The sequence below is a fragment of the Mus caroli genome, unplaced genomic scaffold (genome assembly GCF_978045245.1).
Source record: "Mus caroli unplaced genomic scaffold, Mus_caroli_1 scaffold_8, whole genome shotgun sequence".
NCBI classification, from domain to species: Eukaryota; Metazoa; Chordata; class Mammalia; order Rodentia; family Muridae; genus Mus; species Mus caroli.
In genome coordinates this window covers 27095807-27108403 of record NW_028227263.1, presented here as the reverse complement: position 1 = coordinate 27108403, position 12597 = coordinate 27095807, and the positions used below count along the sequence as shown (strand labels likewise).

At 47.2% G+C, this 12597-nt stretch overlaps 1 protein-coding gene across 1 annotated transcript in view; it reads left to right on the top strand.

Annotated features, from left to right (window-relative positions):
* Vps35l (VPS35 endosomal protein sorting factor like) overlaps nucleotides 1-12597 on the top strand; it is a 99772-nt gene that overhangs the window by 45543 nt on the left and 41632 nt on the right. Inside the window, exons 15-19 of the mRNA XM_021166497.3 lie at nucleotides 3694-3740; nucleotides 5004-5115; nucleotides 6207-6323; nucleotides 8251-8304; nucleotides 10814-10894. Coding sequence (XP_021022156.1) covers nucleotides 3694-3740; nucleotides 5004-5115; nucleotides 6207-6323; nucleotides 8251-8304; nucleotides 10814-10894 — 411 coding nt within the window. The remainder of the gene's footprint in view (nucleotides 1-3693; nucleotides 3741-5003; nucleotides 5116-6206; nucleotides 6324-8250; nucleotides 8305-10813; nucleotides 10895-12597) is intronic.

Sequence of the window (12597 nt, the reverse complement as noted above, 5' to 3'; positions counted from 1 at the left end):
TCAAAATTCACCAGAACAGGAGGAGAAAGAAGTAAGAAAGTCAGATATAATAAAATAATTATGCACACCAAGACCAACTGAAAAACAGTCACACACAAATGAAATCTATACAGCTGTTGTCCAGGGCTAAAGTTAGGAGAAATGGGAACAACTGAAATGAGAAATGGGAAATGGGAGCTGCCGTGGGCTACTGAGAGCCTCCATCCTGGCCTACTGAGAGCAGTCCCTTATTTCTGATGGCAAATCCCCTGGATGGATATGTCTTCTGCTCCTCAGGGTCCCAGACACCATCCTTTTATATAAGGAGCTGCTGAGAGCTTCTGAGATGTCTCCATCCTGGCCTACTGAGAGCAGTCCCTGTCACTGTATGCTGTCCCCAGCAGTTATGACGTCAGCTGTCTTTGAACTGTTAGTCCTCTTGTCCTTGTCAAAGATCAGGAAAACATAAATAAATAAATAAATAAACAAACAAACAAATAAAATTAGCCTCTAGTGGCTTCGTCTTCTTGTGTCTCGCTTGCCTCCCTGGACACTTAGGGATGCGCCTTTATTCCGTATGGCAGCCCCAGTTTGTATGTGTTTGTATGTGCATTGTAGGTGTTGTTTTGTCTCCGTGTGGTGTTGTGTATGGTGTATGAACTTGTTAGTATAGAGGCCACAGGTAGATGTCATGTGTTTTCCTCAATTATATTCCACCTTTCTTCCTTCCTTCCTTCCTTCCTTCCTTCCTTCCTTCCTTCCTTCCTTCCTTTCTTTCTTTCTTTCTTTCTTTCTTTCTTTCTTTCTTTCTTTCTTTCTTTCTTTCTTTTGGTTTTTCGAGACAGGGTTTCTCTATATAGCCCTGGCTGTCCTGGAACTCACTTTGTAGACCAGGCTGGCCTCGAACTCAGAAATCCACCTGCCTCTGCCTTCCAAGTACTGGGATTAAAGGCGTGCGCCACCACGCCCAGCCACCTTTATTTTTTTAATTAAAGTTTACTTATTTACTATTATTGTGTGGTTTAAGGAGGGGGGTTACATGTGCCAAAGTGAACACATGGAGGCCAGAGGACAACTCGGTGTCCTTTGTACCCAGGTCGCCAAGCTTGCGTGGTTAGAGCCCTTACTTGGTGAGCAATCTTGCCAGCCAGCCATCTTTAGTTTTGGAGACAGGGTCTCTCATTAAACTCAAAGTTCATTGAGTAGGCTGGGCTGGCGGGACAGTGAGCTCCAGGGATCCTGTCCGCAGTCCCTCAGCCTCCAGTTCTGAGGTGCAGATCTCTTTGCCTGGCTTTTTCTTGGGTTTTGAGATCCAAACTCAAGTCTTTATTATGCTTATGAAACCGGCACCTGGCTGGCTGAGCCATCTCTCCAGCCTCCCAAAAAAAGAACTTTAGAAAACCTGATTGTTTTCCCTATAGATGGGCATCTTCCCCAGTTCATCTTTTCAGAAGCACTAAGTAGGTCAGGCATGGTGACTGGACACCCAAGAGGCTGAATCAGGATGATGACGGGCCAGAGGCTAGCCTAGGTCACATAGCAAGTGTCAGTTCAATCTGGGCTATACACCAAGACTGTCCAAAACCCTAAAAAAGGCCAACACACTTCTGTGCATGTGAGTGTACGGAAGAATGGCCCTCAAGACATCGTGAGATCCTGCCTGCCTGCTCCTCTGTGCCCCAGACATTGGTCATTGTGTGAGATCCTGACTGCCTGCTCCTCTGTGCCCCAGACATTGGTCATTGTGTTCAGGTTGCTCTTTCAGTCGGTTTTGAATGAGCGTTTCTGTGCTGTGGAGCATCACAGTTGTGTGGAATGTCCCTTTTCCAGCTTTTCTGAGATAGCACTTGGAGTTAATCGTCAAGGGTAAGTTTTCAAGTAGCAGTGTGTCTCCAGTGGGTCGGGAAACCACAGAGACAGCATCTTAGCAGCAGTCGGGATGCTTCTGGCTGTGAGGAACAGACAGTCAACAGGCCTGGCTGACAAATATAGTTCCGTATGCCCTTCAATAGCAAGACATTCTGGGCCAGGCAACCTCTGTCTGTCCTTCTGTTCTACAGCCCCCTGCTAGGAGCGAGGTGTCTGCAGCCACTGCAACCCTTACATCATAATTTGATTTTTTTTTCCCTCTCAAAGTCCTTAGAATACTTCCCAGCCTGTCTCAGCAGCTAGAAATGGATCACATAACTAAGTCTACAAGGAAAAGCAGAGCGAGGCTGCCATGGCTTAGTGGAATATTTGTTATATAACTCAGGCCCTCCAGTCGGGGGAGCACAGACCGGGAGGCCTGAGCAACAGACCTTCGCTGTCTCAATTCTGGAGGCCTTGAAGGCCAAGCAAGGTCGAGATGCCAGCAGACCTGGTCTCTGGGGAGGCCTTCCTCTTCTGTGTGCAAATGGCTATATCCTTGCTGTGTCCTTTCCTTTGTGCACACACCTCCCTGCTCTCTCAACCTTCCTTCATAACCCTTTTGGATGGGGTCCCACCCTGATGACCTCAGTTAACCTTAGCACTTTCCCCCCTCAAAGCCCACTTCCTGATTAATTTCTCATTGGAATTTGAGATGGGGGACACATGATTTAGTCCACAACAGGATCTAGTTTTATGTGGGGTGCAGAATTTGAAAAAGGGATCCTAAAAATGCACAGGCTATCATTTTGGCTTCAGGATCAAACCTCCTTTCCACTCCGTATGAGGAAGCCCTTGCCTGTCTGGCATAGCCTATGGTGTGCAGCGTCCCACCACAAAGCATGCAGAAGAGAGGAGAATTATTCTGACACCTGAGGCTCAGTCAAGTGCTCAGTGTCTGGACGGCTGACATTAGCCCTTCTGTCCTCGGCTTGACCTTGTCTGTATACAAAACAGTTCCCAAACCACTGCCCTAAAGGCCACTTCATGCATCGATTTTTCAAAACAAAACATAAAACCCAGGAGCTCTTTTGAAGACACGGCATTGTCTTAAGATAGCTCCGAAGCCATTAGTGCCCAGGAGTAAACCGTCCCCCTTGGGGGGAAGGACACTCTTAGAACCTTGGAAAGAACACATGGCAAAGAATGTAGTCTTTGTACCAGGGCCAGCTCATTTGGGGTCATTGCTGGCCCTGGTTGCCAGCAATGTGGCTGTGGCTAAAATCTGTTGCTGTGCCATGCCTCAGTTTCTCTTCTGTGAAATGGGAGAAGAGTGATGCACCTGGGTGGGAGAGATAAGAACACAACAGCAAGCTCTCGTTCTGTGACTCGTGGGCACCGAGCTGTAACCTGGCGCTTCTTGATGGCTTTTTGACTGCACTACTGAGCAGGCCACAGCACTTTGACAGACCGGTAGGAATGTCATACAAACTTAGGAACTTTCCATCATTGTCTTGCCCAGAAGCCAGAGGCGCATCATCCTGTAGTGACCGTATGGGTAGGATGATGTCCTCTGTGAGTGTGGGGAGACACATTTCGGTAGAGTCGGTCTCTCACCAAGGTCTCGGCTTTAGTAGCCAGGGAGGCTGGACCTGACCCCGGAAGCACTTGATGCTCAGCCCCCGTCCTTTATCCTTCCCTTTAAAGGCCTCGGAAACGAATTGTTTTGCTTTCTTATCCTTCCCGTCCTGGTCTGGCAATGAGAGGTGTGGGAATTTGCATTATGTAAATTGGCTGCTGTTTAGGGTGTGGCACTTTGTTGCTTTACATCCGCCATGCTGATGCCTTTCCTCTTAAACTTCCTAGGCTTTGCTGACGGAGATGATGGAAAGATGTAAGAAACTAGGGAACAAGTAAGTATTTCAAAGGCTCATAAGGCCCGTGCTTGACGTTGGAGTTAGTGGCTGAGTATGTATGTGTGTGTGTGTGTGTGTGAGTGTGCGTGTGTCTGTGAGTGTGTGTGTATCTGTCTGTCTGTCTGAGTCCATGCATAGCGGTCAGTGTTAGGTTTCTTTCTCTGTTGCTCTCCACCTTATTTCTTGAGCTGGGTCTCTCGTGAACCTGGAGCTTACTGATTCCGTTAGCCCCAGATGTCTTCCTGTCTCTGCCTGTCCAGCTGTGGGGTTACAGGTATGCATCACCACACTCAGGTTATTATAGAAGTGCTGGAAGTTTGAACCTAACTCCTCACATGTGCAGTAAGTACTTGGCCAACTGAGCTATCTCCTCAGCCGTCACTTGCTTCTTTCTGTTCATGTTTTTGACCTTTTACCCCTAACATGGATAAGTGCTGGCAGAGAGGTAGGTTAGCCTGTGTGGAGGTTCAAAACAATGGATTTGAATTGCCTGGTCTCAGACCTCAGCTTCATCCTATTTTAGCTTTGTGATATTGGGCCACTTACCTGACTGCCCTGTGCCTCCCCTTTGCAAAAATGGGAGTGATGATAATATCCTTTTCCTTATGGGGCTGTGGTCAGTGGTAGGGCCAGGATGTACTTGGTTCTCACGCCTCCTGGGTATATGAGGTTCTCTTTTGCTACTCTCTTGGTGGCAGACACTCTGTATCCATGAGTGGGCTTTGTTCTGCCTCCAGTACCCAAAATTCAAAGGTCTCTTCATTAGGAATTCCTTTTATAAAAGACATACATTTATAGCAAGGACTCAGATTGTTATTGAATATTGAGTTTTGCTAGTACACCAGTCTCCTGAAGGCTCACTTCTATTTAAGTGGGTTGGACTGATTCTCCTGTCCATCCATCTAGTTAATTCAAACATTGTCAAATTCCAGCTAAGTAGTGAGTTTGTGGCAGCCTCAGAGACTGCCCTTGCTATATCTGCTGTTTTGATTGTTTTTTTTGTTGTTGTTGTTTGTTTGTTTGTTTTTCTTTCTAACCTTCCCATTCAAAGCTGTCAGTCACCCTTGGCAGTATACTTCCTAGCATTAAATGTGGCTTTCAAGCCAGGTACGGTGACACCTGTCTGTCACCGCACAATTTGAGGTGTGGAGATGGGGAGATTGCAGGTTCAATGCCAGCCTAGGCTACAGAGAAAGACTTGCTTTCACAAACCAAAGTAATAAATGGAGGCGTGCATCCTGAGGCGCCTGTGTCTTGCAGTGCTTTGCTGTTGAACTCCGTGATGTCAGCTTTCAGGGCTGAGTTCGTTGCCACCAGGTCTATGGACTTCATCGGCATGATCAAAGAGTGTGACGAGTCCGGCTTCCCCAAGGTAGGCTCTGGACTTATTGTGTAATAGGAAAAGAGAGAGAAGAGACAGAAGGTGTCTATCTGATTGCCCTGGAGGGCAGAGGGGGCGGGGCAGTGCGGGCCTAAAGGATGTGATGGAAGATAACTGAGATTCAGGACCGTTAACGCTGTGTAAGTGCTGTGTATAAACACCGTGGAGGGGGCTTGAGTGCAGAATCCGTGAATGTACTCACTGTAGAGTATTTAGGAAAGACTTTGCTCACATGTCTTTAAAATGTCTTCATAGCCTTTGGGCTATGAAGGTTGCAGATAGTTAAATACTTGTTCAAGCTTGACTGAGGATCTAAATTTGGTGCCCATATAAAAGCCCGGAGTGATAGTGTGTGTCATCCCAGTCCTGGGCAGATGGAGGCAGGCACACCCCTAGAGTCACTGGCCAGGCAACCTAATTGGTGATGCCCAGGTGCCAGTAAGAGACCTTGTCACAAAAACCAAGGCTAGAGAGATGGCTCAAGGGTTAAGAGCACTGGCTGCTCTTCCAGAGGTCCTGAGTTCAATCCCCAGCAACCACATGGTGGCTCACAACCATCCGTAATGGAATCTGATGCCCTCTTCTGGTGTGTGTGAAGACAGTTGCAGTGTGCTTATATAAAAACAAACAAATAAATAAATCTTTAAAAAAAAATAAGAACAAAACCAAGGTAGGCGGCTCCTGAGGAATAGCACTCAGGTCTGATCTGTGGCCTTTTCGTACACATGCACACACACATACCTGTGAACACACACATCCCCCCCCACCCCCACGTTCTACCCAATTAGTGGAAACTTCCTCCAGATTAGACCTGCAGAGTAGACTACTATCCGAAGCCAGCTCACTTAGAGGTGCACTGGGAACTGAGCTCAGGCAGATGCAGGCTCTACCCCGAGGTGCTCTGGCAGCTGGAGCCAGACCTGAGTTTCTCCGAGTTGTTTGGGTGGATCCATACAATCTCAGACAGAGGTCTCGGGAAGGTTTCCCTGGAGACAGGTGAAATGTTGGAGCCCTCTCCTTCTCTCTGAGTCACGTTATTTTGACTTAAAATCTCAGTAACATAACTGTTTGGTACTTCTTAGCATCTCCTTTTTCGATCATTGGGGTTAAACTTGGCTTTGGCTGATCCTCCTGAGAACGATCGACTTCAGATTCTCAATGAAGCTTGGAAAGTCATCACTAAACTGAAGAATCCTCAGGTGAGTGGGCATTTAGACCGCAGAACCACCGTTTTCATAGAAGTTGTATAATATACACTTAATTTTAAAAATGTGTATGGGTGTTTTGCCTGTGTGTATGTCTGTGCACTACTTGTGTGCAGTGACTGTGGAGGCCAGAACGGGCATTAGGTCCCCTGGAACTGAACGGGCATTAGGTCCCCTGGAACTGAAGTTATGGACAGTTGTGAGCTGCCACGTGGGTGCTGGGAACCAAACCTGGGCTCTTTGCAAGAGCAACAATTGTTCTTAACTGCTGGGCTGTACATTTGTTTTAAAGAAACAAGCGTTAGCCATCTATGGTGACTCACATCTGTAATTGCAGTGTTCAGGAGTCTGAGGCAGGAGGATGAATCATTTAAGATCAGCCTGTGCTATGTAAGGGAGACCCTGTCTCAAAAAACCAAAACAAACAACATCAAAAAGCCTAATGATGAATGAAATTTCTACTAATCAAACTTGTAAAAAAGGAAATTGTCTTTGTATTATTTATTAACATTTAGAGGGATCAAATGGCATTAAAGATGTTTCTTCATGTTTTCTGTCTCAATCATACTTTGTTTCTAAGGCCCCACAATGCACACAAAGCATACAGTTACCAGTATTGAAACTTTGGGAGTCTTCCAGCTGTGCAGAGGGCATCCAGAGTGTAATAGCCAAGTGTATATTTGAAGTAGCCACCTACTTGGAGAGCCCTAAAGGACTGAGGACTAGCTGTTGAGCACCAGGGCTGCCAGAAGTCTTAAGGATAGACCAGCTGGTGGCATGTGCTGTTGTGAGTGTGATGACTGCCATGGCTGTGAGGTGTGTGTGTGTGTGTGTGTGTGTGTGTGTGTGTGTGTGTGCACGTGACTGCACTTGTGCCTTGGTATCCGTGTACAAGTCCGAGGGACAGTTCAGGTGCAGGTCCTGCCTTCTGCCTTGTTTCTGCACAGCTCCAGGCTCGCTGCCTGTGGACTTTCTTCCTCCCCGGTTTTGTTTGTTGATCGTCTTTGTTCCTGGCTGAGGGTACTCTATGTAGACCAGACTGGCCTGGAACTCATAGAGCCTTTGCCTTCTGGGAGCTGGGACTGAAAGTGTCACCATGACATCGGGCTTTTTAACACAGGTTCCGGGAGTCAACCTTAGGTTGTCAGTCTTGGTGGCATGTGCTCTTACCTGCTGAGCCATGTCCCTGGCCCCTTTAGGGCTTTTCAGACTTTTTCATAAGATAGATGTACAACCCTTCTGTGGATCAAATGCTTTATTTTTAAGGCAACAAGCAAACCTTGAGCTCTGAGTGAGATCCCCCCGGAGGTGTTGTGCAGAGATGAGAGGGCTTTTATGCTGAGGAGCAAGGTCTCCTCAGACCTTGGGCCCTTTACTCAATAAGCAAGGCAGAGCTCCCTAGATTTGCATCTTGGCCTGCGGAACAGTGCTGGGATCAGAGTCCACAGCAAGCTTCAGGCTACATGTTTCCTTTTATAACTCGCTTTTCATGGTAACACATGTCAATTAAATGTCGTGCTCTGACCAGGCATGGGTCAGAAGCAACCTATGGGAGGCAGTTGAATTTGGCTCGCAGTCAAGAGGATCCAACTGTCAGGGCAGGGAGGGCAGAAGAACTAGGTTCATGCATAGGGGTTTGTGCTGTATGCAGCCTCTTATAGCTTGGTGGAGTCAGGAAGCAGAGAGGGCAGGCCGGAGGCTAGGCTGGGCCATAGCCCTCAGAGGGCCTCCTCCTCTTACTCCTCCAACTCTGCCTCTCCAAGCAGCCCCAACCCTGGGAGTATATTCCAACTGTCAGAGTCAGCCAGACAGTTCTGTCTCTCTCTCCCCTTAGAGCCCTTGAGGAGTTGTCTGTGATCTTTGTGATGAAAGTTTAGAGGTGCTGTGCTCACCCTAAAACGACTTTTCCCTTTCTTTGTAGGACTACATTAATTGTGCCGAGGTTTGGGTAGAGTACACCTGCAGGCATTTCACGGTGAGTATGACTGTGGGGTTGTTTTCCAAAGGCTTTTGTGCTTCAATGGTTACCACAGCAACAGCGCCTGCCCACTTAGGGATACTGCAGTGATACTTGAGCTGGGGCCTTACTGTGTTGTCCAGACAGGCCTCAAAGTCCTGGGCTAAAGGAGTGACTGGAGCTGTAGGCACACAACACTCAGTCCAGCTCTTAGAAGTCACGTTCTGAGGAGTATTAGCATGTGGCGTCAGCAAGTGTGTCCCACAATGGCTCAACGTTGACACTTCAGGCTGTCAGGCTGGGCAGTGCCGTGTCAGACGAGGCTGACCAGTGGTCCCTTGGCTACTGGGCGAGATGCGAAAATGCTTTATAAACTTCCATGAGCGTATAGTGGGCAGCGTTTTCCTTTTCTTTTTTTCTATTTTATTTAATATCGGTGTTGTTTAGCATTTTCAAACATTTAGAACCTGCATGTGCTTCCCACCCACAGGCAAAACCAACACTTCTTTCCCTGGGTGCAGACAAAACCATAGTTTGGGGAATTTTAGACTCATCAAAGAATAAGGGCTTTAGAATCAGGTAGACCTGGACTCTTCTGGCCTTCTTGCCAGAGTTAACTTGTTTTAAAAACATTATTAAATATTTTGGTGTGTGTATGTGTGTACTCTGTATGCACACATGGAGGTCAGAGGTCAACTCTAGGTGTCTTCCTCTTACTGCATCATCATCATCACCACTGCCACCACCATCATCATCATCACCGTCATTATTGTCATTCAGAACCAGTTTTCATTTTTAAGGTTTATTTCTTTGTGTGTGTGTGTGTGTGTGTGTGTGTGTGTGTGTGTATGTGTGTGTGTGTGTCTATTGGAGGAAACTGTTGGGGGAAAGGGGTTACTGCATGCATGTGTATGTGCCTGTGGAAACAGAGGTGTCAGAGTCAGGTCCCGTCAGCTGTAATCAGAGTACTTTGTGTGCTATCTAGTGTGGGTATCGAACTTCAAACTCTGGTCCTCATAAAAGAACAGCAAGTGTTCTTAACTGCTGAGCCAAGTCTCCAGCCATCCATCTCACTTATCATTATGATAGGTGTATGGGAGGGCTGTGTGTGTGTGAACATGTTTACCTTAAAAATGAAAACTGGTTCTGAATGACAATAATGACGGTGATGAGTCTAAAATTCCCCAAACTATGGTTTTGTCTGCACCCAGGGAAAGAAGTGTTGGTTTTGCCTGTGGGTGGGAAGCACATGCAGGTTCTAAATGTTTGAAAATGCTAAACACATTACTATTGCCTTATTTCCCTGAGGCAGAGTGAGCAGACCAGTAGTCAGCAATCCTCCTGTCTCTAGTCCCTCTGTCCCGGCTGTCTCCAGGCCTGGAGTTACAGGTATACAGACCTGCTCCTAGCTTCTTATGGGTGCTGCGGGCCACAACGCACATCCTCGTGCTTGAGCACCAAGCCCTTTGGCAGTTAGAGCAGGGCTGTGGTTTGCACATCTGTGTCCACCCTGTCTCCTGCATTCACGTGCCCGTACCTGTTCACTGAGGCCTCGGTATTAAAAACTGGAGCCACAGGCAGCTGCCCACAGCTCACACTGCTGGCTGGCATTCTGAGCACGGGTCATGCCACCTCTCGTTAACTATCCCAAGGAAGCCAGTGTAATTTAGAAAGATGTATCATGTCCTGAGAGTGGAGCCCTCATGGGTGGGAATAGTGGCCTTAAAACAAAATCCTAAAGAGTCCGTTGGTCCCTTCCATCTCGAGAGGGCCCTGTGAGCGGGAGCTGTTTGTGCGGAGCAGGCTTTGCTTCAGGCCCTGAGTCTGAGACTCACCACCTGTATAGGGCCACAGGTAGGAAAGCTCTGCTCTTGAAACTCCCTCCATATGGTGTTCTGTTACGGCAGACAGCGAATGGGGTTGCACGGCTGGGATCCTGTAAACCTTACTTACACACTCTGAAAATGCGGGTCTCAGAAATGTTGCTGTCATGTAATACCGTCTGTACTGGGCTGAATGCGAAGCTATTCGTCACTTGCTGGTTATGTACAGTAGGCTGGACTTGGGCTGTACGTGGCTCCTTGGCACAGATGACTGAAGTTAGGGCAGAAGGCTTGTAAGGGGTGAGTCTTAATGCTTCCCACAATGCCTCCCTGCTTACTTCCCAGGTGCTGAGGCAGGAACCTGGGCCAGGTAGGCAGAAAGTAGCCTAAATGACTTAATCTTTGTAGACCAGTGTGTTCAGTCCTGATTTAGAGTAACACAGCCATGGGGGGGGGGGGTACTGTACTGAGGCTGTGGACAGGATTTCTTTCCTTGTATTTATTCTTTTGGAATATTTGAAATGATTTTCTGGAAGGTGTGTGGCTTTTTGGTTGGTTGGTTGGGTTTGGTCCTGAGATGAACCCAGGGCCTCACACGTGCTGGGGAGTGCTCACTGAGCTACCCAGCCAGCCCGATATCATGGGCACGTCAGAGAGCTGGGCGTCTCCACCTGACAACAGAGTTGGTTTTGTTCCCTGTATAGAAACGAGAAGTTAACACTGTTCTGGCTGACGTCATCAAGCACATGACTCCGGATCGAGCATTTGAGGACTCTTACCCCCAGGTAACAGGTTTGCACGTCCCACTGTGGGCATCTTATTCTGTGACTGAAGCACTCTTGGACTGGTCAGATGTACACCTGGGGAGCCTGCATTTAATCTTGGCTCTGGTGCATCCTTGCCCCAGGCCTCACTTTTGCCCTCTGTAGAATGGGGCTAATGTTAGTCCTATCCTCAGAGTAGTTGTGAAGGTTGAGATGTGGCATAGAAATACTGAAATGATTTTGGACCCGTGGCAAATTCTGAATAAGCATCGTCAGTGTCCCCTGTATATCAAATGCCTATGTTCCTAGTAAGTGAACTTAAACTTTAAAAAAAAAAGTATTAATATTATTTCCAACATTTGCTAAATAAAAGATAATAAAAGTATAATAAAAATATAAATCAAATCATCACTGCTTAACCAAGCAGCCACTGCCTACCTCAGCCTACTAGTAAATTCAAGGCCAGCCTGGGCTTCATGAGATCCTGTCTCAAAACAAGCAAACTGTGTGTGTGTGTGTCCGTCCATTCCAAGAGGGGGAGGGGGTCACACCATATTATAATTCTGTCACACTAGAAAGAACTTAGAAAAGATGCCCAGAGTGCTGGGCATGTAGCTCAGTAGATAAACTTAAGACACTATGGAAAAATTGGTCAGAGAGCACGAACAGACAATCAGGGTTCTCTGATAAAGCAGCGTCTTCAGGCAGGCAGCTGGACAGTCACGCTGCCGGCCAGCCAGAGGAGGGTCACCCAGCTCATCCTGGAGACTGGAGTGAGTCAGCCTGCCTTTGGAAAGGAAAGAGCAGAGGAAGCAGACATGGATTCAGGAGAGAAATTGGCTCCAGTTCCCCTGTCTGGGATGCAAGCCCTCTGGTTGATGGCATTCACCTTTGTTCCTGGGCCTCCTGGTAAATTGTCGCTTTACTACTGTGACATTTTTTTTAAAGCCACCAGACACAGTGAATGTTTTGTATGTTCAGTTCAGTACCCATATATTTTTGTGGTAAATCTTTATGCTCCTACATGCCACTATGAGATAATAAATTATCAAATAACCAAAAAAATAATAGATGTATGTAAGTGGGCTGTTCATGGCAGTGCTCTTTGCTGAAGCGAGCATCACGTTAGAAAAAGGGGAACTCCAATGGCCCCGAGAGAAGTGGCTTACCACTAGGATGAAGACGTAGAGTAAGCCTAGAGCTATTTTAGAAATATGTACGCCATGTGCATTTATTTTGTGTGTGGTGTGGGTACCTGTGCAGGTCAGAGGACAGTTTGTGGAAGCTCTCTCCTTCCACCTTGTGGGTCCTGGGAATCAAAGTTGAGTTGTGAGGCTTGGTGGCAAGCTGTTTTACCTACTGAGCCTTCTCGATAGCTAGCACTTTTTGTTTTTTGTTTTGTTTTTTACTGTGTGCCAGAAAATAAGGAAGTGGTCAAACATTCATGGGGGTGTGAGATAAAGTAGTCTCCTGGGCTTCCAGTCTGAACAGCAAAAGGAACTGGGGGAGAGCTGAGGAGTAGCTCCCCAAGTTAGAATACTTGATTTGCAAGAACCTGAGTTCAAATCCCCAGCACCCATGAATAAAGCCCTCTCCCAGTTGTGCTATCCAGGAAACCAAGACTTCAATACAAGGACCTTTGAGAGACACCTATAAACCATAGCACATATGTTGGCCAAATTAGTAAAATTTGGTGAATTTGGGTAAAGAAGGTGCAGGAGCTC